At 50.7% G+C, this 17,279-nt stretch overlaps 6 protein-coding genes across 6 annotated transcripts; 3 read left to right on the top strand and 3 right to left on the bottom strand.

Annotated features, from left to right (window-relative positions):
- Positions 1 to 963: 963 nt before the first annotated feature.
- Positions 964 to 4,233, top strand: GGS25DRAFT_520431 (heavy metal translocatin; the record flags this gene model as incomplete). The annotated part of the gene is made up of 1 exon (XM_049263879.1): positions 964 to 4,233. The coding sequence occupies one exon, from the start codon at positions 964 to 966 to the stop codon at positions 4,231 to 4,233; it is 3,270 nt and encodes a 1,089-aa protein (XP_049117604.1).
- Positions 4,234 to 5,114: 881 nt separating this feature from the next.
- Positions 5,115 to 7,225, top strand: GGS25DRAFT_223598 (enolase C-terminal domain-like protein). The gene is made up of 2 exons (XM_049256987.1): positions 5,115 to 5,606; positions 5,718 to 7,225. Exons 1-2 carry the CDS (start codon positions 5,451 to 5,453, stop codon positions 6,918 to 6,920), a joined length of 1,359 nt encoding a protein of 452 aa, XP_049117603.1. The 5' UTR covers positions 5,115 to 5,450; the 3' UTR covers positions 6,921 to 7,225.
- Positions 7,226 to 7,247: 22 nt separating this feature from the next.
- On the bottom strand, positions 7,248 to 9,948 carry GGS25DRAFT_485517 (flavoprotein). Its single transcript, XM_049260553.1, has 2 exons — positions 9,498 to 9,948; positions 7,248 to 9,434 (listed from the first exon to the last, which is right to left on the bottom strand). The coding sequence occupies exon 2, from the start codon at positions 9,258 to 9,260 to the stop codon at positions 7,449 to 7,451; it is 1,812 nt and encodes a 603-aa protein (XP_049117602.1). The 5' UTR covers positions 9,261 to 9,434; positions 9,498 to 9,948; the 3' UTR covers positions 7,248 to 7,448.
- Positions 9,949 to 10,597: 649 nt separating this feature from the next.
- On the bottom strand, positions 10,598 to 12,168 carry GGS25DRAFT_223559 (uncharacterized protein). The gene is made up of 5 exons (XM_049256986.1): positions 11,832 to 12,168; positions 11,725 to 11,761; positions 11,529 to 11,664; positions 11,014 to 11,363; positions 10,598 to 10,937 (listed from the first exon to the last, which is right to left on the bottom strand). Exons 1-5 carry the CDS (start codon positions 11,905 to 11,907, stop codon positions 10,652 to 10,654), a joined length of 885 nt encoding a protein of 294 aa, XP_049117601.1. The 5' UTR covers positions 11,908 to 12,168; the 3' UTR covers positions 10,598 to 10,651.
- A 1,398-nt stretch (positions 12,169 to 13,566) lies between these two features.
- GGS25DRAFT_485511 (WD40 repeat-like protein) lies at positions 13,567 to 15,160 on the bottom strand. The gene is made up of 4 exons (XM_049260552.1): positions 14,999 to 15,160; positions 14,901 to 14,939; positions 14,667 to 14,782; positions 13,567 to 14,608 (listed from the first exon to the last, which is right to left on the bottom strand). The coding sequence occupies exons 1-4, from the start codon at positions 14,999 to 15,001 to the stop codon at positions 13,858 to 13,860; spliced, it is 909 nt and encodes a 302-aa protein (XP_049117600.1). The 5' UTR covers positions 15,002 to 15,160; the 3' UTR covers positions 13,567 to 13,857.
- Positions 15,161 to 15,504: 344 nt separating this feature from the next.
- On the top strand, positions 15,505 to 17,279 carry GGS25DRAFT_223508 (uncharacterized protein). The gene is made up of 2 exons (XM_049256985.1): positions 15,505 to 16,070; positions 16,124 to 17,279. The coding sequence occupies exons 1-2, from the start codon at positions 15,954 to 15,956 to the stop codon at positions 17,141 to 17,143; spliced, it is 1,137 nt and encodes a 378-aa protein (XP_049117599.1). The 5' UTR covers positions 15,505 to 15,953; the 3' UTR covers positions 17,144 to 17,279.

The raw sequence follows: 17,279 nt of genomic DNA, 5'->3' as shown, positions 1-17,279 counted from the left end.
TGCGATATCTCAACCCTATAGGTCATATGGCCACTCACGACATGCTCAGTCAGTGCATTGTGGAAGATGTGTACAAGGGCCCAGCATTGGTAATGGTACTGGCACTGATACCTACAGTAATAATGGCCAGGAGTTATGATGATGGTATACAGTATTAATTCATAATGACCTATCAAACTTTCTTGGCCCTGGGAAGGTGGAGGGGGGAGCAACTGCGATGTTTGTGCGTGAGACTGCGTATTCACGAGTCGCAGCTCTGCCATGTTATTCCATAAGTAATACTAACTCCTAGGTCTGTAGGTTATCCATAAACTCCCTATGGTGTTCCAGAATCGTCTCATATTTTCTTCCTGATTTCTCATCTTGATTCCTTCCATCACTCATATATGTACCTATCCACGTCTGGTATTATTGCTACTTACCTGGGTACCTCAATAGAATCACTTACTTCTATATCCTGTCCGGTGATAAAAGGGATAATATTCCATTCATCAATGGAGTCGATTCCCTCCGTCATTTGCAGGGACTGACTCATATGATTCTCTTCAGGCTAAATTACAAACATTTCGCGTACCGACGTCCACATTACCCAGAAAGGATATACACATTCATAGCCTGCACCAACTATAGGTGATATCCGTCTTCCATTGCACTAGCTCCTGTACGTCTCCGCCTCGTTACAGCCGCCTATATCCAGCAGGAGAAAAGGGGATCAACGCCGCACGCATACATCGTTCATCTGAAATAGCCTTCTGAGCGGCAGGCCGCGCGAACTGACCCAAGATGGATCCGTCACATCCAACCGTCACTACCTATTTCATGCTGGCTAATATACATTGTCCCACATGTGTCTCTTCCATAAAAGATGCCTTGCAACGCCTGCCCGGCATCAGCTGGGTATCGCCCAATATCGTTACTGGATGGGTCGCTGTTGAACACGACCCTGATGTATCGGTGGTCAACATGGCGTCGAAGTTGGAGTCTTCGGGTTTTGAGGTCTCTAGTGTAGCCTCGACGAATGGCGAAGTGACTCTCCCGAACTTGTTGCGAAGAGAGCAGACCAACATGTCCGACGTCTTGGAAACCGCAGAGACCAGCGAGTCAACTAGCACGTTAAGTCGAATATTTAGGCGATCAGGCAAGTTCACGAATGCGCAAGCTTCGACTGCGAACGAAGAGAGGGAGAAGAACCATCTCAACAACTGTGAGCTATGTCGAACCAAGGGGCCGAGGCCTCATACCGGCCACCACGCATTCTCCTCTGTCAGGACTTCCGACGGCTGTGATGAGCAGTTCGACCCCGAACTCAACGACGAGAAGTCGATTCATGGAATGATTATGTCCACGAAACCTCTCGTAGGCGAGGACGGCGACACGCCCCAATCCTCCAGCGACGGCGGCCGTAGGTGGAAGGCCACGATGGCTATCGGCGGTATGGTATGTAGCAATTGTTCGAAAGGCATTACTATGCAACTAGAGAAGAAGCAATGGATCACCAAAATCTTTGTCTCTGAGATTTCGCACAGCGGAGTCATCGAGTATATTGGAACCAAGGATGATGTCAATCAAATTATCGAGATCATCGAGGACACTGGAAAAGATGCCGAACTTGTTGAACTAGTCAACATTGACGGCGGTGAGAATACGGCATCGCAACGAGAGAGAACGGTGGAGATCCGCATCGAAGGCTTTTACTGTGATCACTGTGCCGACCGAGCGACTAATAGTCTAGGGGGGCTTCTTCAGGATCTAAAAGTTATCAGGAAGCCTACCCGAAAGAATCCCATCTTGAAGATCTCCTATGTTCCTATAGTCCCGAGTTTCACGATTCGACGTATCCTCTCGACCATCGAGGCAAGCGACTCGGTATTCAAGGCCTCGATTCATCATCCACCCACGATAGAAGAGAAAGCGAAGCAGTTGCATGCCAGTCATCAGAGGCAGCTGTGTATGCGTGCCTGGTTCACGACCGTCGTTGCAATTCCAACTTTTATCATCGGCGTGGTATACATGAGCCTGGTGTCTGATCAGGATATGGCCAAGATGCACCTCATGGAACCGTGGACATCCGGAATCAGCCGAGCCCAGGTGGCTCTTTGTATAATGGCGACACCTGTATACTTCTTCGCAGCGGACATATTCCATCGAGCCGCCGTGATCGAGATTAAGAGTATGTGGAGATTTACGAGCCATACACCCATCCTGCAGCGTTTTTATCGATTTGGCAGTATGAATATGCTGGTATCGTTAGGCACCACTATCGCATACATTTCCTCCATCAGCCAGATGATCGCCGCGGCTGTGGATCGCCCTCACATGGTCAACGACGCGAATTTTTACTTTGACTCGGTGGTCTTTCTCACGTTTTTCTTGCTTTGGGGGAGATACATCGAGGCATACAGCAAATCGAAGACGGGAAACGCCGTGGAGGCCCTCAGCAAGCTTCGCCCTAGTACCGCTATACTGATTGAAGACATTACCGACAACCAGGAGACTTCCAAAGTTGTCGATGCCGATTTACTAGAGTTTGGCGACCTCGTCCGTATTCCTCACGGCGCTTCGCCTCCCTGTGATGGGAAGATCGTGCTGGGCGAGTCTACTTTCGATGAATCGAGCTTAACGGGAGAATCCCGCCCGGTGAAAAAGGTCGCTAATGACGACGTCTTCGCGGGTACTATCAATACGGGTTTCCCGATCTTAGTGCAAGTTACCGGCGCCGCTGGTCAATCGATGCTTGACCAGATCGTCAACATCATAAGAGAAGGCCAAACCAAGTCCGCGCCAATACAAAAATTGGCCGATCAGCTCACCGCATACTTCGTCCCGTTTATAACTTTTATCGCCATCGCCACTTGGCTGATTTGGTTATCCATTGGACTAGCTGGTGTCATCCCAGACCATTTTCTCGATGTATCGTCGGGGGGGTGGGTGGTATTTTCCCTACAGTTTGCTATTGCCGTATTTGTGGTCGCGTGCCCCTGTGGCCTTGCCCTCGCTGCTCCCACGGCGATCTTTGTCGGGGGTGGCCTGGCTGCTAAGAATGGTCTGCTAGTTAAAGGGGGTGGCGAGGCCTTCGAGAAAGCCAGTCGGATCGACTGTGTCGTCTTCGACAAGACGGGCACGCTCACCATGGGTGGCAACCCTACCATCACCGACTCCATGATCTTTCCTGAGCATGAACCCAGCGAGATGCAGCAGAGCACGTTGTTAGCTGCGTTACGCGCTATCGAGGAAAACAGCAGTCACCCCATTGCCAAAGCTATTGTCTCGTTTTGCAGCGCCCGGACACCCGAGCGTGTGGAAGTCACCAATGTGGAAGAGCTGCCTGGAAAGGGGTTGAAGGCGATGTACAGAGCAGGCTCTCCACCGGAGCTTTTCGACATCCTGGTCGGCAACGAGACGCTCATGCGGGATTTCGCCGTCGCCATCCCTCCCCCCATTGCCACGAGCCTGCAGACGTGGAAGACGGAGGCGAAGTCCGTCGCGCTCGTTGCCCTCAGAAACGCTAGCGAGTCTACTACTTCCTACAGCGTTGCGGCTGCCCTCTCGATTTCCGACAAAATACGACCCGAAACCCCGGCGGTAATCCAGGCTCTAAAAGCAGGCGGCACAGACGTGTGGATGCTATCAGGCGACAACGCGACAACGGCGCGAGCCGTCGCCCTGCGCATCGGGATCCCCGAATCCAACGTGATCGCCGAGGTGCTGCCCGCGCAGAAGCACGAGAAGATAAAGTGGCTGCAGTCGACGCTCAAAGCGCGCCGAGGCAACACCGTCGAACTAACCTCGCGCCGCGCAACCATCGCCATGGTCGGCGACGGCATCAACGACGCCCCCGCCCTCAGCACCGCGGACGTCGGCGTCGCCATGGGCTCCGGCAGCGACGTCGCCATCTTCTCCGCGGACTTCGTCCTCGTCAACAGCAACCTCGCCTCCGTCGTCGCCTTGCTCGATCTCAGCCGGCTGGTTTTCAACCGCATCAAGCTTAATTTCATCTGGGCGCTCGTGTATAACTTACTGGCGGTCCCCATCGCGGCAGGGTGTCTTTATCCATTGGTGGTGGGCGGGACGCATGTGCGGCTGCCGCCGGTGTGGGCGAGTCTGGCGATGGCGCTGAGTAGTATCAGTGTTGTGATGAGTAGTCTTGCGCTGAGGTGTGGGGTTAGGGGCGTGGGGTTTAGGGTTAGAGGGTTTGGTGGCGAGGGGAATGGGGAGAGGGAGGAGGGTGTATAGGGGGACATAGGGGTAGAAAATGTTGTTTAAGGAGATTTGGATTGGGACTTGGGACTTGGGCTTGGAATTTGGACTTGGGATAGGGGGTTGGTATATGGTAATCACGGGCTTGTACCTAGGGAATCAGGACTACCTACCTACCCAGGTATGTAGATTCGACGGGATCTCGGGAGTATGATAATACGGACAGATACCTAGGTACCTAGTAGGTATGGATCAAAAGTTTACCTACCTTGGCTGCCCAGTGTACTGGCTACGTAGGTACTTGGGAATTGTATATAGTTAGCGCTCAGGCAAATAGTTATTTTCTATGTTCCAACTTGAAAGCTTTTACGTTGAAAACTTCCAAATTTATCTAACCTAGGTATATGTATTGTATGGCTTGTGTGTTGCTTATAGGTACCTAATGAAAGGGCTTCAAAATGTGGGTTTGTAGAGCTTGGGATAGGAAAAGGGGGAGGTGTAAGGATGGGGAGGATAAGGGGGTGGTGAGGTCTTTGAGGTCGGTCGGTTTAGTGCCTACCTACCTAGCCTTGAACTCGTAAATGCTGAGGAATACCGGCTTAACCGGCGGGAGTTATCCTCCTTGATTTGAGAAGACAAGTTCCACGGGATTCATGACTTCCTTTCAAACTTACATAATGTGCCTCGAAGCAGCGAGTATATAGGTAGGTAGTAACTCGGAACTGGCACCTAGATTCAGTATATCATAGCTTTGGCCAGGTGGTTTGGTCTAGTGGTTAGTTACACGCATCTACCTAATAGGGGCTAATAGGGGTGAACACAAAGACCGCCCGAGTAATAAGCAAAAGCTTGAAATTTGGAGAAAGGTGGGTTTTCTCCAATTTATCCATCAATCAGAGCCATCGTCGCCGTCCTGTCCCTAATTCTCGGTAAAGATATAGCCGCCAAGCTCTCCTCCTACTAAGGTGCCTAGGGTACAGTAGCTCTAGACTTTGCACCTACTATGACGGGCTACTACTAAGGTTAGGTAGGTAGTTATGTCTTATTAGTGTAGGTAGGTGGTGTAGCCCCTCCATCGAGAACCCCACGATGTCGGACCTTGAAGGTGGGATGATGTTCTTTTGGTTATTGTGATATTGTTGATTAATACTATCTTCCCTTTTTATTTTTTTCCTCCTTTTTTTATTTTGTTTTTCCCCCTTACTATCTATCGTCTTCAAGAAGGTTTACCTAGACTAGCACCGTAATCAAAAATGCCCGAGATCACCATCACCGGCTGGACCACCCGCGACGTGCGGTTCCCCACGTCCCTGGACAAGACTGGGTCCGATGCCATGAACGCCGCTGGCGACTACTCCTCCGCCTACTGCATCCTCGAGACCGATTCCGAATTCACGGGCCATGGCATGGTAAACTCCCCTTTTTTACCTTTCCCTACCCTACCCTACCCTACCCTTTCCAGCTCACTCACACAACTCCTTAAAAGAGAGAGAGCACAAGCTAACGCACCCAACCACCAGACCTTCACCATCGGCCGCGGCAACGACATCGTCTGCGCCGCCATCCCCCACCTCGCCGCCCGGCTCAAGGGCCGCACCCTCGCCTCCCTCGTCGCCGACTGGTCCGCCACCTGGCGCCACCTCGTCGCCGACTCCCAGCTGCGGTGGATCGGCCCGGAGAAGGGGGTGATCCACCTCGCCCTCGGCGCCGTCGTCAACGCGCTCTGGGACCTGTGGGCCAAGACCCTGCGCAAGCCCGTGTGGCGCGTCGTCGCCGACATGACGCCCGAGGAGCTCGTCCGCTGCGTCGACTTCCGCTACATCACCGACGCCATCACGCCCGACGAGGCGCTCGCGCTGCTCAGGGGGGCCGCGGAGGGCGGGAAGAAGGAGGCGCGGCTCCAGGAGGCGCTGCGCAGCCGCGCGGTCCCGGCGTACACGACGAGCGCGGGGTGGCTGGGCTACGACGAGGCGAAGATGCGGCGGCTGCTGCAGGAGACGCTGGCGCGCGGGTACCGGCACTTCAAGCTCAAGGTCGGCGGCGCCCTGGAGCAGGACCAGCGGCGGCTGCGCATCGCGCGGGACGTCATCGGCTACGACCGCGGCAACGTGCTCATGGTCGACGCGAACCAGGTGTGGGGCGTGCCCGAGGCGATCGCGCACATGCGCCAGCTGGCGGCGTACAAGCCGTGGTTCATCGAGGAGCCCACGTCGCCGGACGACGTGCTGGGGCACAAGGCGATCCGGGACGCGCTGCAGCCCCTCGGCGTCGGCGTCGCCACCGGCGAGATGTGCCAGAACCGCGTGGTCTTCAAGCAGCTCATCGTGAGCGGCGCCATCGACGTGTGCCAGGTCGACGCGTGCCGGCTCGGCGGCGTCAACGAGGTGCTGGCCGTGCTGCTGATGGCCGCCAAGTACGGCGTCCCCGTCGTCCCCCACTCGGGCGGCGTCGGCCTGCCCGAGTACACGCAGCACCTCAGCACCATCGACTACGTCGCCGTCAGCGGCCGCCGCTCCGTGCTCGAGTACGTCGATCACCTGCACGAGCACTTCCTGCACCCCTCCGCCGTGAGCGAGGGGTACTACCAGACGCCCACACACCCCGGGTATAGTGTTGAGATGAAGCCGGAGAGCATGGACCGCTTCGAGTATCCCGGGAAGCCGGGGGTTAGCTGGTGGACCTCGGATGAGGCGAGGGTTATTTTGGATGGTGAGAAGATTTAGTAGTAGTAGTGTGTCTCATGCCTATGATGTATATATAATTTTTACGTGCCCACCTAGGTAAGTATCTAGGTACTTGGATAGGCTTGTAGGTTGGTAAAAGGGGTCATGACAAATGAATAGTAAAATACGGAACATGGCATAATATCCTCCCAAGCCTTGTTTGTTTCGTTGTTTTTGTATAGTGCCAGATGGTTAAGCCACTTACATCCATGTATGGCAGTTCTAAAGAGACCTAGGTAGACTGGGTTAAGGAGCTCAAGTAGAAAGATCTGCCAGGTAGCTATAATATACCTAGTACATATCACCGTAGAGTAAATAGGTATCAAGGTCAATAATTATTATATAGTTCAGTATCACTTCTGATTACTATATAGATAAAAGTTCGCCGTACCTATGAATTCGGCATTCACACTTCAAGACTTCCAAGATACCTAGGTAATGTTTGATGTTAATGTTCAACCTGGATGGTCCCTCTCAAAGAAGTATCCCATCACAAACTATGTTTGTCTACGGCAACTAAACTCATTCTCAAAGCCGTTTCGTCTTCATCCATTCGTTTGTCCCCAGTCCCAAGTTCAAGCCATTCTTAGCCCACCACTTGCGAACCGGTCTTGGGTCTCCAATGGCATCCTCGAGCGCCTCTTCGATATCACATGTCTTGTATTCGACCCGGTGCGTTCTCCCGTCACCTTCGTGCTCTCCGCGAGCATACCGCTTCCACCACTCCAGCACCTCGACGTAGCCCTGCTTTGTCGGTGCCACCAGGACCTGGGAATCGAACGACAACTTATCCCCCTTGAGCTCCCGCCATACGTCTAGTACAGCCGTCTGTCCATGGGCGCTAGCAATCTTGCAAACGCCTTCGCTGTTCGCTGCGGGGATACCCGAGGACTCCCACCAGCGGAGTACTGCTGTCTGCCCCTGTTGAGCTGCAGTCAGAAGACTCCGCCCGGGTTTTAATAGGATATTGTCGTGTTTCAATGCTGCGTCTCTCCACCACTCCAAGACAAGGAGATGCCCCTTTGCTGAAGCTGACTCGAGTGCTGTTTCGGTATACTTGAGCGTCAGACCTGAACGCAACCACCAGTCTAAAACATGAACGTAGCCCATGCGAGAAGCGTTATCTAATGCTTCCGCGTCGTATTCCTTTTTCAAGAACGATGGAGAGGTGTTCCACCAATCGAGAATATCGGTGCGACCATACACTCCAGACGCCTTGTTAGGGAGTAATTTGGAGCTAAATGATGCCCAAAAGACTTTGCTGAGATTAGCTTCCAGGTAAGTAAGAACGCTGGTCAATGAGAATTTGATGATGAGTTTGACTGCTAAATAAGAGACATAGCGGAGTGTTTTGGGTGCCTCGGAAAGTTTTTGACAGATAGCTGCCGACCCCTGGCATGATAGTATCAGCCATTCAAGGTCATGCATGTATAGTTCGAGGGGGTCTTTCAAGGTCGAACGATCAGTCCTCCACTCTGGTGGTATTTTCAAGGTGGTATATACGTTGAGGGCTGTGGCAACTTCCCAATCCCCAACATGTTCGAATATGAGAGTCCATATCTCTGGCGGCAACGTTTTTGTAGACCGGCTCGCGGTTGTAGTGAGCATGGCTTGCTGTGTGGCAACTTCGACATCGTGCCCAAGACTCATAAGCTCCGCTTGATTTTTTATGATACCGACAAGATCGTTGAAGCCTTCCCAGGACACCGTACGCTTATATGCACTCTGTCCTTCATAATGCCATAATACGGGCGCCATGACTTTGACCCAGTTCCACTTGCGCTTAATCTTGCTCAACTGCTTCTTCGTCATGGGATTTTCCCACATCTGTATCGACATGCCCGGCACCAACAAGATCTTCTTGGAAACATCCCAAGCTCTCAGTATCTCCAAGAGGGTAGTATCGGCAACGCCTGACATCATTTTGGCAAGATGGTCGGCATCGATGGGCGCTAGGACGAGTAGGTCAGCCCAGTCGACCAACTCGAAGGCCGTCTGTCTAGCCGATTCTATGGCGTCTCTTGTCCTCAGACCGGCATCGATGGCCAACGTGGCTAAACTTCTGTTTTCCATCACGATAATATCGTGTGTTAATCGTGTGGGAATCTCATCGACGAGAGCTCGAGTTTCGATTTGCGAGTCCTTAAGTAGGCGTATGGCGATGGCCTGGGCATAGGCGACATCGCGCTGGCCATTTGCTGCTACGAGCAGCCGGAGTCTTCTGGTGCGCGGCATCTCGTGAAAGGAGGAGCAGGATGAGTTGGTGGTGAGAGGAACGGGAAAGGGATGTCGAGGATGAGGAGAAAGAGGCGTGGAGTCGGTAAAAGTATTATCAGCCATCCTGACGCATGATGACGGTGGAGGATTTAAAACAAGCAATGTTATGGTGGGCTGTTTTTCGGGCACCAATGCGTTCAGCGAGATAGTATCGCAATGGTGTTTGGATCAGGGTTAGAGCGCGCGGACACGTAGGTGAGTTTTGGCGATGATCTTAATCATCCAAAGACACTCGGGCTTATCCCTGAGTTAGAAAACACAGGTGCAACTAGCAAATGCAAGTCAGAGAGGGCCAAATACAGTTGTATATCGTATATCGCGATGAGCGTTAAAATCGCAAAGTGTAGATACTGTATTTGATCTATTTGATCTGAGGATTCGCCCCACGCCAAGTGGAAAATGTAGGCGCTAAAAAGATGACGGACTCGATGAACTCCGTGAACAAGAGAAGTTAATTGGAGTGGCGTTCTTGAACCAAGCCTTTGTTGTCGAATAGCCTACACTGGCATATGTAGGTAGGTAGTCTGTTATTGTCACAATGTAGGTAAATAAGTGTCGGTGAAGGAAGAAGTGGTACTATCGGACAGTGATAATATTTTCTACTTCTTCTGGGTCAAAAAGTTCATTTCCATGTATGATTTAATCGATAACTTTTAAGTCCCTGTTTGTCTGCATAGGTGCATACCAGCTACCTGTGTATGTCCAAGTTGCAATGACGCTGGATTGGATTAAATACTAGGTTACTAGGTACTCCACCTCTGCACCGCGCCATTGCCTCAAAGTTTAAACATCAAGAGTGGGGTCCACTAATATACCTACATAACTATGTAGGTTTGAAATCATCCAACACGCAGGTACAAATCACAGCTACTAACCTGGGCACCTACCCACTACCTAGTACCTAGGTCCTAGTATGCAATAGCGGTATCATAAGTATAAGTCCATGCATATTATCTTAGCATGTCTACACCCTCCCCATCCCCTATTCACTAATCGACACTAGCAGACACTCACAAGTTCGCAGTAGACCTCTCAAGAGCTATATCCTAACGATTTGTGACTGAAGTAGTAGTAATAGTAATAGTAATAGTAGTAATTTCCAGGTCCCAACCCCTCAAGTAAGAGGCACCCTTTCAATGTTTCTTTCTTTTCCGCCTCCGTCGCTTGCATAAATCCCCCATGATTCCTACCCTACAACGAGCATTGGACAAAGCAACATCTCAATATCCTAGGTTGGCTAAGTTGCGTAAGTTAACCAGGTATAGACAACAGGAAAACCAGATGGCAGCACCAGTTGTTGAGATGCGCCATGATGAAAGTAGAGTATTAGATAATGCAGGGCTATGATGTGTGAAACCCCCATCTTCATATATGCCATAAGGGGGGGGAACAGATGATGCTGAAGAAACGCAATACAAACGCCGTCAAAATTTTGCTTGCCTAAAATTCGGGTGCTAACGCAATCCAATTACACTCATCTCGAGTGTCCACACTCTCCGAATCCAGACCTTGAGGGGGCCATCTACACCCTCCACGTCCTTCAAATCCACACCCTCCCACCAGCAACGTCGCGCCGGCTTTCTCCAGAAGAGCAAGAGCTTTTGTGCCATGCCAACAGCATTGTTTCCCATCTCATTGCCGCGAATATCGCTCCGCAGCCGGGCAAGAGCCAGACTGCATACGACGGCTTTATTAGGCTCGCCTGCACGATGACCCCACCTATCGTCATGGTTGAAACCACTATATAAATTGTCAGAAATGAGCCATTCGCAAACTAAGAAACCCCCAGTTCTTAATGAAAGGATAAGTTACTTACCCTGCTGTAAGCATTTCGATCAAATGTGCCTCGGTGGTTCCAGGCTCGTCGCTTCGTTTCAAGCCGGAAAAGATCCCATCCTGCCTGAGTAAAGCTCGAGCGGCGGCTCGCTTAACTTCGATCATCTCGGCTTGGCTGATGTTCGCCTTGGGAGGAATTGCATAGAAATCCAGGTCCTCGCGCAGGACAATGATACCAGCTCTCTTGCTTCCATCTTCACCCCGACCACCAAGCGAGTCCATGGCAACAGCTCCGCCATCTGGTGAGGCACTTGGGGAAGATTCGGTGGGGATAGATTGAGCTACGTTTCGGAAGAAATCCAGCATATATTGCAGAGATGCAGGGTCATACTGGGATGTGAAGTCAGTGATATGTATATTTATATTGGAGACAAGATTGCGGAGGGTAGAGGAACGAGGAAAGCCGTTGTTCATATTAGTGGCAGCCTCTGTGTTCGCCAAGCTTGAACTAATTGGGGTGGCTTGGGTAATAGGAGTTTCATCAAGTTTACTGACATCGACTTGCACGGCATCGCCCTCAGCAAACCCGCCCATGTGGCCCTCAGGGAAAAGCCCATTGGGGAACAGGGAGAGAAGAACAAATTCAGGTAGCGTCAGCAGCTCATCTCTTGAAAGGACGAAGCGCGTACCGCTGCATGATGGATTCGATTAGCATATATACAATAAAACTTGAGTATCAAGAAATACCTACCGCAGGTCCATGGTTATCGTTTCATCGGCTCCGACATCTACACACTAGGTTTTAACGTCTTTCTCTACACATAAATGGCACCACTCTTCTTTAGGGGTGATGCTTACCTCCAATGGAATTGATAGGAGGTCCTCCTTGTTGAACTTGAGTAATAATACTCGATGCACCACCGGCGGCCGCCATTAGATAGGTGAATGAGAGAAGTGGACTATATCCTTCAGAATATGCGGGAGGGGGTTCGCTTGGATCGTCACTCTTCTGACCAGTCTCGCCCTTGACGTCTTGGGGAAGGGCACGTTTGGTTGCCGCGACAGTTTCTTCGAATGAACCAGAGCTCTCGAGTGGGCTTTCGGATCCTAAGACTACAGGTGCGTAGGCTGGGGCGGCAGTTGCAGATGAGGCTGCAGCTTCAGAGGTAGGACCGCAGGTAGTTGGCGCAAGGCTGAAATGGTCGTCTACAGCGTATAGACTCGAAAATGGGGGCGGTGCGGGGCGAGAGGTGGCAAGCGAGAAGGAAGTCGAGGCTGAGGCTTCGGAAGCCGAGTAGGGATATTGAGGAGGAGGTGAGTGTGCTCGGCTGAGATTGTCTACCTCGTCTACCTCGTGACTCTCAAACTTCAGGTTTCCTGGTCCCCGTGCTTCTTCAAAGCGAGTTAGTGAGGGCCCGGCGGACACGGACTGTCCGTTACTATCCTCCTGCGACTCAGACAACGTGGCGGTATAGGTAACTGGCAATACTGGAACAGGGAAGTTCTATATGAAGCGTGCGCTGCTGATCTTATCACGACGTGACGGAGGGATGGTTTCCGCCAATTCGATTATGAACAACGACTGCTGCTAGGCTACTTTGTTTGTCGCATGGGAGTGATTTGGGCAATATTGGGGTTTTAGATTCGGACGATGACCATCGCACGTGTTGGTGTACAAGTGTGAGAGGACTTAAGTGTATAGAGATAGTTGGGATTCTGGAAATTAGGTATGGAGTTGGTTGAATCTGGGAATCTACCTACCTAGTTGCAGGTTGCAACTGCACTTTATTACAGCCCTTGCCGTTATGGTCTCGACTTCCTTGGGTTACCTAATTTCATCAGGTTCTAGCGAACCACCCCTGAAGATAGAAGGTACAGATGGGTGATATTGGATGTATCCCAAGCACTTATTTGGCCGAGAAGGTACACACGGCGCATTATTATTACATGTACCTGCCTAATGTTCAACGTTAGTGCCTGGGAGCCGCTTCAGTGTTCTACCTATTACCTAAAGGCACAAGCGCTGGTGACTGGTGGGCTAACCGCCAAATCCTCTCCAATCAGTCTACTATGCCGTACCTAGGGTAATTTTAATCCAATAACATCCACTTTGTAACGGCATCGATTGATCACCTTACATGAAGGCATACATTACACATTACCCTACCTAGATAGACATGCAAAGTACTACGCCGTATTGATTTCGTAACTCATGTCGTTTCACAATTCCACTAAGCAGCATGCTGTCTGCAATAATATTCAATAATATTTGAGATGCTTTTTTTCAATATTGTTATGATCTCCTTTCTATAGTACCATGGACTACATCTTGAAGCCAATCTTAATAGAAATAACATGCAAGTTATTGGCCAAATAAATAGAATTGACTTTGTCTGTGAATTGACCCTTTTTAGGAGTACTTACTCAAATGATAGCCATCATGATGAAGGCCTCCTAATAGCTATAGCTGACCTGTCCATTGAGTACCTATGTGTGATACACTACTAGGTACTTGGTAGGCAGTGATCCTTAACTCATCACAGTCGCATCTCAGAATGTATCTTAAGACTAGTTCAGAGCTGAATCCCATATAATCTCAGTAATATATACTGGCGTCTTTCAAAACGATGAGGGCTACAGGTAATAAGTTGATATTACACCTTAGGTAAATAGGTAAGCAGGTAACCGTTGTAAGATATCACATTGATTTTCGTAGTGGCTCTTGTAGCTATAGAATTCAGGTTACTCTCCAGGGCTGCCATTTTCTTTTTCATTGACCAGTAGTCCTACCGAATCAGTATCCCCATCTACTTGTGAACGCCGGGCTTCGTCAGTCATCCTCAACCCCGTCATCAATACACCTCCCATACGACGGGCTTAGTGACTATTCTTCCATGGTCTTAACACACTCCCACTCACCCCGCAGGTTCTCTTTCCATAACGAAACCTTGTTGTCGCCGCCGCTAACGGCCAACACGTTCCCGCTCAAGCTCCAGCTAACCCGCCAGACCTCAGCCTCGAAGTTCAGGACTTTGCAAGACCACTGGCCTTGGCTCGTATTGTCGCTCGTCCAAATTCGTACCGTCTTGTCTTGTGACGCCGACGCGATGTAGCTCTTTTGCAATACTGTCGGGCTCCATGCCACGTCTCGCACCCAATCCGTGTGGCCTGCTAGAGGCTCCCTCTCTTGCTTGTAGCCCTGACTAGCAGGATCATAAGCCCACAACTTTAGCACATTGTCGCAGCCTCCCGTGACAAAGCGACGTTGGCCAAGAGCACCAGGTCCTGATGGTGCCGAAGAAACGATACTGCCAGGTGTTGTCGCAGGTGCCCAGGAAACCGAGTTCACACCAAGGCCATGCGCCGGGAAGGAGACATGAGAAAAGTTGTTGTCCTTAAACTCGAGAACGGAAACGTTTCCGTCGGATGAGGCGCAGGCAAGGAGGCAGCCAGATTCGTGGGGTGACCATGCGACCATGTTCACCGAGGCCTTGTGGAGGGCAAAATCGAAGATTCTTTGCCATTGGTTGGACTGCTCGCGCCAAATAAAGACCTTGCCGTCGTAGCCTGCCGAAGCAAGAATGTTGCCGTATTTAGGGTGCGCCCACGAAACACACCAGACCGCACCTTCGTGACTATAACCATGATTATTAGGATGATTGTGGTTTTAGGTGGCAATAAAGTCATTCGTACCCTTTTAATGTTTCTGTGAGTCGTTGAGACTCGCCTTCTATCTCGAAAATCTTGATCGTCTTATCCGAGGAACATGTTGCGAGCCGTCGGCCGTAGTAGTCAAGAACGGCATCGTGCTAGTAAGCGTTAGTGGCGACTTCAAGAAGAACTCTGAGGTCGAGATTTGAAGGTGTAGCTGCAGCTGTCGAGAAATAGAGGTCGGAATATGGTCAATTTGGTCGGGGTTCTACATACAATCATGTCGTCGTGACCAGAGTTGGTTATTACTTGCGCCTGTAGTTGACGAAGGTTAGCAAAGCCAAAGTTACCAGTTATACGTTATAGCGGCTTACCATCTTGTAAAGAAGTAGTGGTAGAGTATGAACTTGTGAGGACGTCTGGTATCTGTAATGTATGAATACCAAGGTGGTTACGCTGGCGAAAAAAGGTCAATTCGGCTTGTCCCTTCAAGTTGGCAGCTCAGGCAAGCAAGTCTAAAGCTCACAAATGTGTACAGTTCCAGATTCAATTCTCAGCAATGGCAATGATCAATGGCATGGGTGCATTACTAGGTACATAGGTACTGTAGGTAGGTATGTACTAGGTACCTAGTAGTTACTTGTTAGTGATGCGAATCAGTCCAGATTGCATGAAAGCTTAACCCCTGTGCAAGTACCTTGATTACATACTGTACGCGACATTCTGAACTGTCAGCTGTCAGCTGTCAACTACCGCCCACAGGTGGCACAACGCTGAAGGTTCAACATTGATACTACTAGGTACTGCCGTACTACTAGTAGTACTTGCGCAGGCATCAGTATCTACATCCTTGTAACTACATATATCTACCGTTATATACAATAAATTGACATCATTCGGCTGGTCAAAGTCGGCTCACATACTGCCGAGGCTAAAATGACCGAGACTGGCGACTTAGTTAATTGCGATTCATTTTGTTCGCATGTGTGAACATTTTACCTTTACACATCCAACACCGTCATCCGTCTTGCTTTCTTTTCTTTCTTTCAATCCATTAACCACATTTTTAATAACCTTCGTGTACCTTTTATTTACCTCCACAGCAGCCTGATTTCTCCAGGTTAGCTGTTTACTTGGACTACCCACGCGACCGCGCGCAACGGTACTCAATTCACGGACGACTTCCATTATTTAATTTGCGACCATTTCTTTGTCGCCCACCTTCCACTCTTCACCTTTCACCTTCCACCCTAATATTTCATTACATCCTCCTCCGAAAATCACAACACCGTTACAAACCCTAACTTAATTCAATTGCTATCCGCCATCATGTCGGACAATATGTGCGGCCCATCCAATGCCGCCAAAGGTCTATCCAACCACCTCGACAACGACCGCTCCCTGCAGCAGGATCGCTTTACTTCTGCCAGCCGTGCCCCCTCGCAGGTTTGTTCCGACACTGATTCGCCTTGCTGAATTTTATCCTAATCTTGACACAGGGCTTTCGTACTCGACCCGCAAACGGCTCTGCCGATGGAGAGCAGTCATTCCACAATTGGGCTACGTCTAGCAGTCGACTCAACCTCCCTGGCTACTCTCAGCAGCCACTAACGCCTCCCGTTCACAATACCTACGTCGAATATATGTCTAATAGGTCCCAATCTGCCAATAATGTGACCTCAAACCAAAACCACGTTATGAACCATGGTGTGGGACGTGTCTCGAGTGGAGCTGCTGCAATCGGAGCATCAACCTTGGTTCAAGACTTCAACCAAATGCGCCTAAATGGAGGCTTCACTCGCGCGACACAGAATAGCTCTTTTACTCCAATGGGCCTGAATGGAAGCTTCAGTGCCGCGGTCCCGCATCGACATGCCGGACAGATGCACCAACCCGCCCCTGCGAGTTCCATGCGCTACACCACGGGTATGGCCCTGGCCCCTTTGTATTTTGAGCCACCAGCATCATCATTGCATATACCTGGGGAGCGTATCTTGTCTACATCTCCACAGAACAATGTCAATGAAGACTTCGACTTCGACTCTGAGCTGCAGTCTTGGATGGCACATCAAGGAGTTCAAGCTGAAACCCGCGAGGAACCCAGCGCCGCTGTCAGAGATAACGGGTTGGAGGAACCCAACATGGCCCCGCCAGAGTACCGTTCATCTATTAATCACCAAGAGCAGGAGGCTGCTCCAGTTGCTACCGAAGCCAGCGCTCAGCAGACCAACGACTCGGAGCTTGCCGTCGCCGCGCAAAAGATTCTTGATTCTGTCTCGGGCAACCAGAATGAGAAGTTTAAGAGTTCTGAATTCTTGAATATGATGCGAAAACTCGCGTCGATGGAGATAGTTGTCCGAGACAATTCTCTGGTGGAGACTTCCCAGCAATCCCAGGAGGGAGTGGCTGCGTCATCCCGAGCAGCCCGCGGTCCCCAGCGTGGCCCAGCTGGCCAGGTCCCCTTGGCTTCGTCACGCGCACATCCTACTGTACCCGTCCAGAGCGTGATGCCCGAATAGAACCCGGATCGACGTCGCCGAGTACAGCAGCTTCAACGCCAAATTCAACGCCGCATACAGGGTCCGGCCGCTTGGCGTCGCCGCCTTTTCACGTTGGGATCTCGAATTCGACGCTCGCGTATCAGACCTACTGGCG

The sequence above is a fragment of the Hypoxylon fragiforme genome (genome assembly GCF_022984875.1).
Source record: "Hypoxylon fragiforme strain CBS 206.31 chromosome Unknown GGS25scaffold_4, whole genome shotgun sequence".
Lineage (NCBI taxonomy): Eukaryota > Fungi > Ascomycota > Sordariomycetes > Xylariales > Hypoxylaceae > Hypoxylon > Hypoxylon fragiforme.
This window is presented reverse-complemented; position numbering and strand designations above follow the sequence as displayed.

Bases quoted from the DNA above. Each gene is read 5' to 3' on its own strand.
- GGS25DRAFT_223508 (XM_049256985.1), top strand. From the start codon at position 15,954: ATGTCGGACAATATGTGCGGCCCATCCAATGCCGCCAAAGGTCTATCC. The intron at 16,071-16,123 runs GTTTGTTCCGAC...ATCTTGACACAG, and splicing joins CCAGCCGTGCCCCCTCGCAG to GGCTTTCGTACTCGACCCGC.
- GGS25DRAFT_485511 (XM_049260552.1), bottom strand. The intron at 14,783-14,900 runs GTATGTAGAACC...AACGCTTACTAG, and splicing joins CTGGTCACGACGACATGATT to CACGATGCCGTTCTTGACTA. The intron at 14,609-14,666 runs GTACGAATGACT...TCATGGTTATAG, and splicing joins CTCACAGAAACATTAAAAGG to TCACGAAGGTGCGGTCTGGT.
- GGS25DRAFT_223559 (XM_049256986.1), bottom strand. From the start codon at position 11,907: ATGGCGGCCGCCGGTGGTGCATCGAGTATTATTACTCAAGTTCAACAA. The intron at 11,762-11,831 runs GTAAGCATCACC...CCTAGTGTGTAG, and splicing joins TCCTATCAATTCCATTGGAG to ATGTCGGAGCCGATGAAACG. The intron at 11,665-11,724 runs GTAGGTATTTCT...TCCATCATGCAG, and splicing joins ACGATAACCATGGACCTGCG to CGGTACGCGCTTCGTCCTTT.
- GGS25DRAFT_223598 (XM_049256987.1), top strand. From the start codon at position 5,451: ATGCCCGAGATCACCATCACCGGCTGGACCACCCGCGACGTGCGGTTC. The intron at 5,607-5,717 runs GTAAACTCCCCT...CCCAACCACCAG, and splicing joins AATTCACGGGCCATGGCATG to ACCTTCACCATCGGCCGCGG.
- GGS25DRAFT_485517 (XM_049260553.1), bottom strand. From the start codon at position 9,260: ATGGCTGATAATACTTTTACCGACTCCACGCCTCTTTCTCCTCATCCT.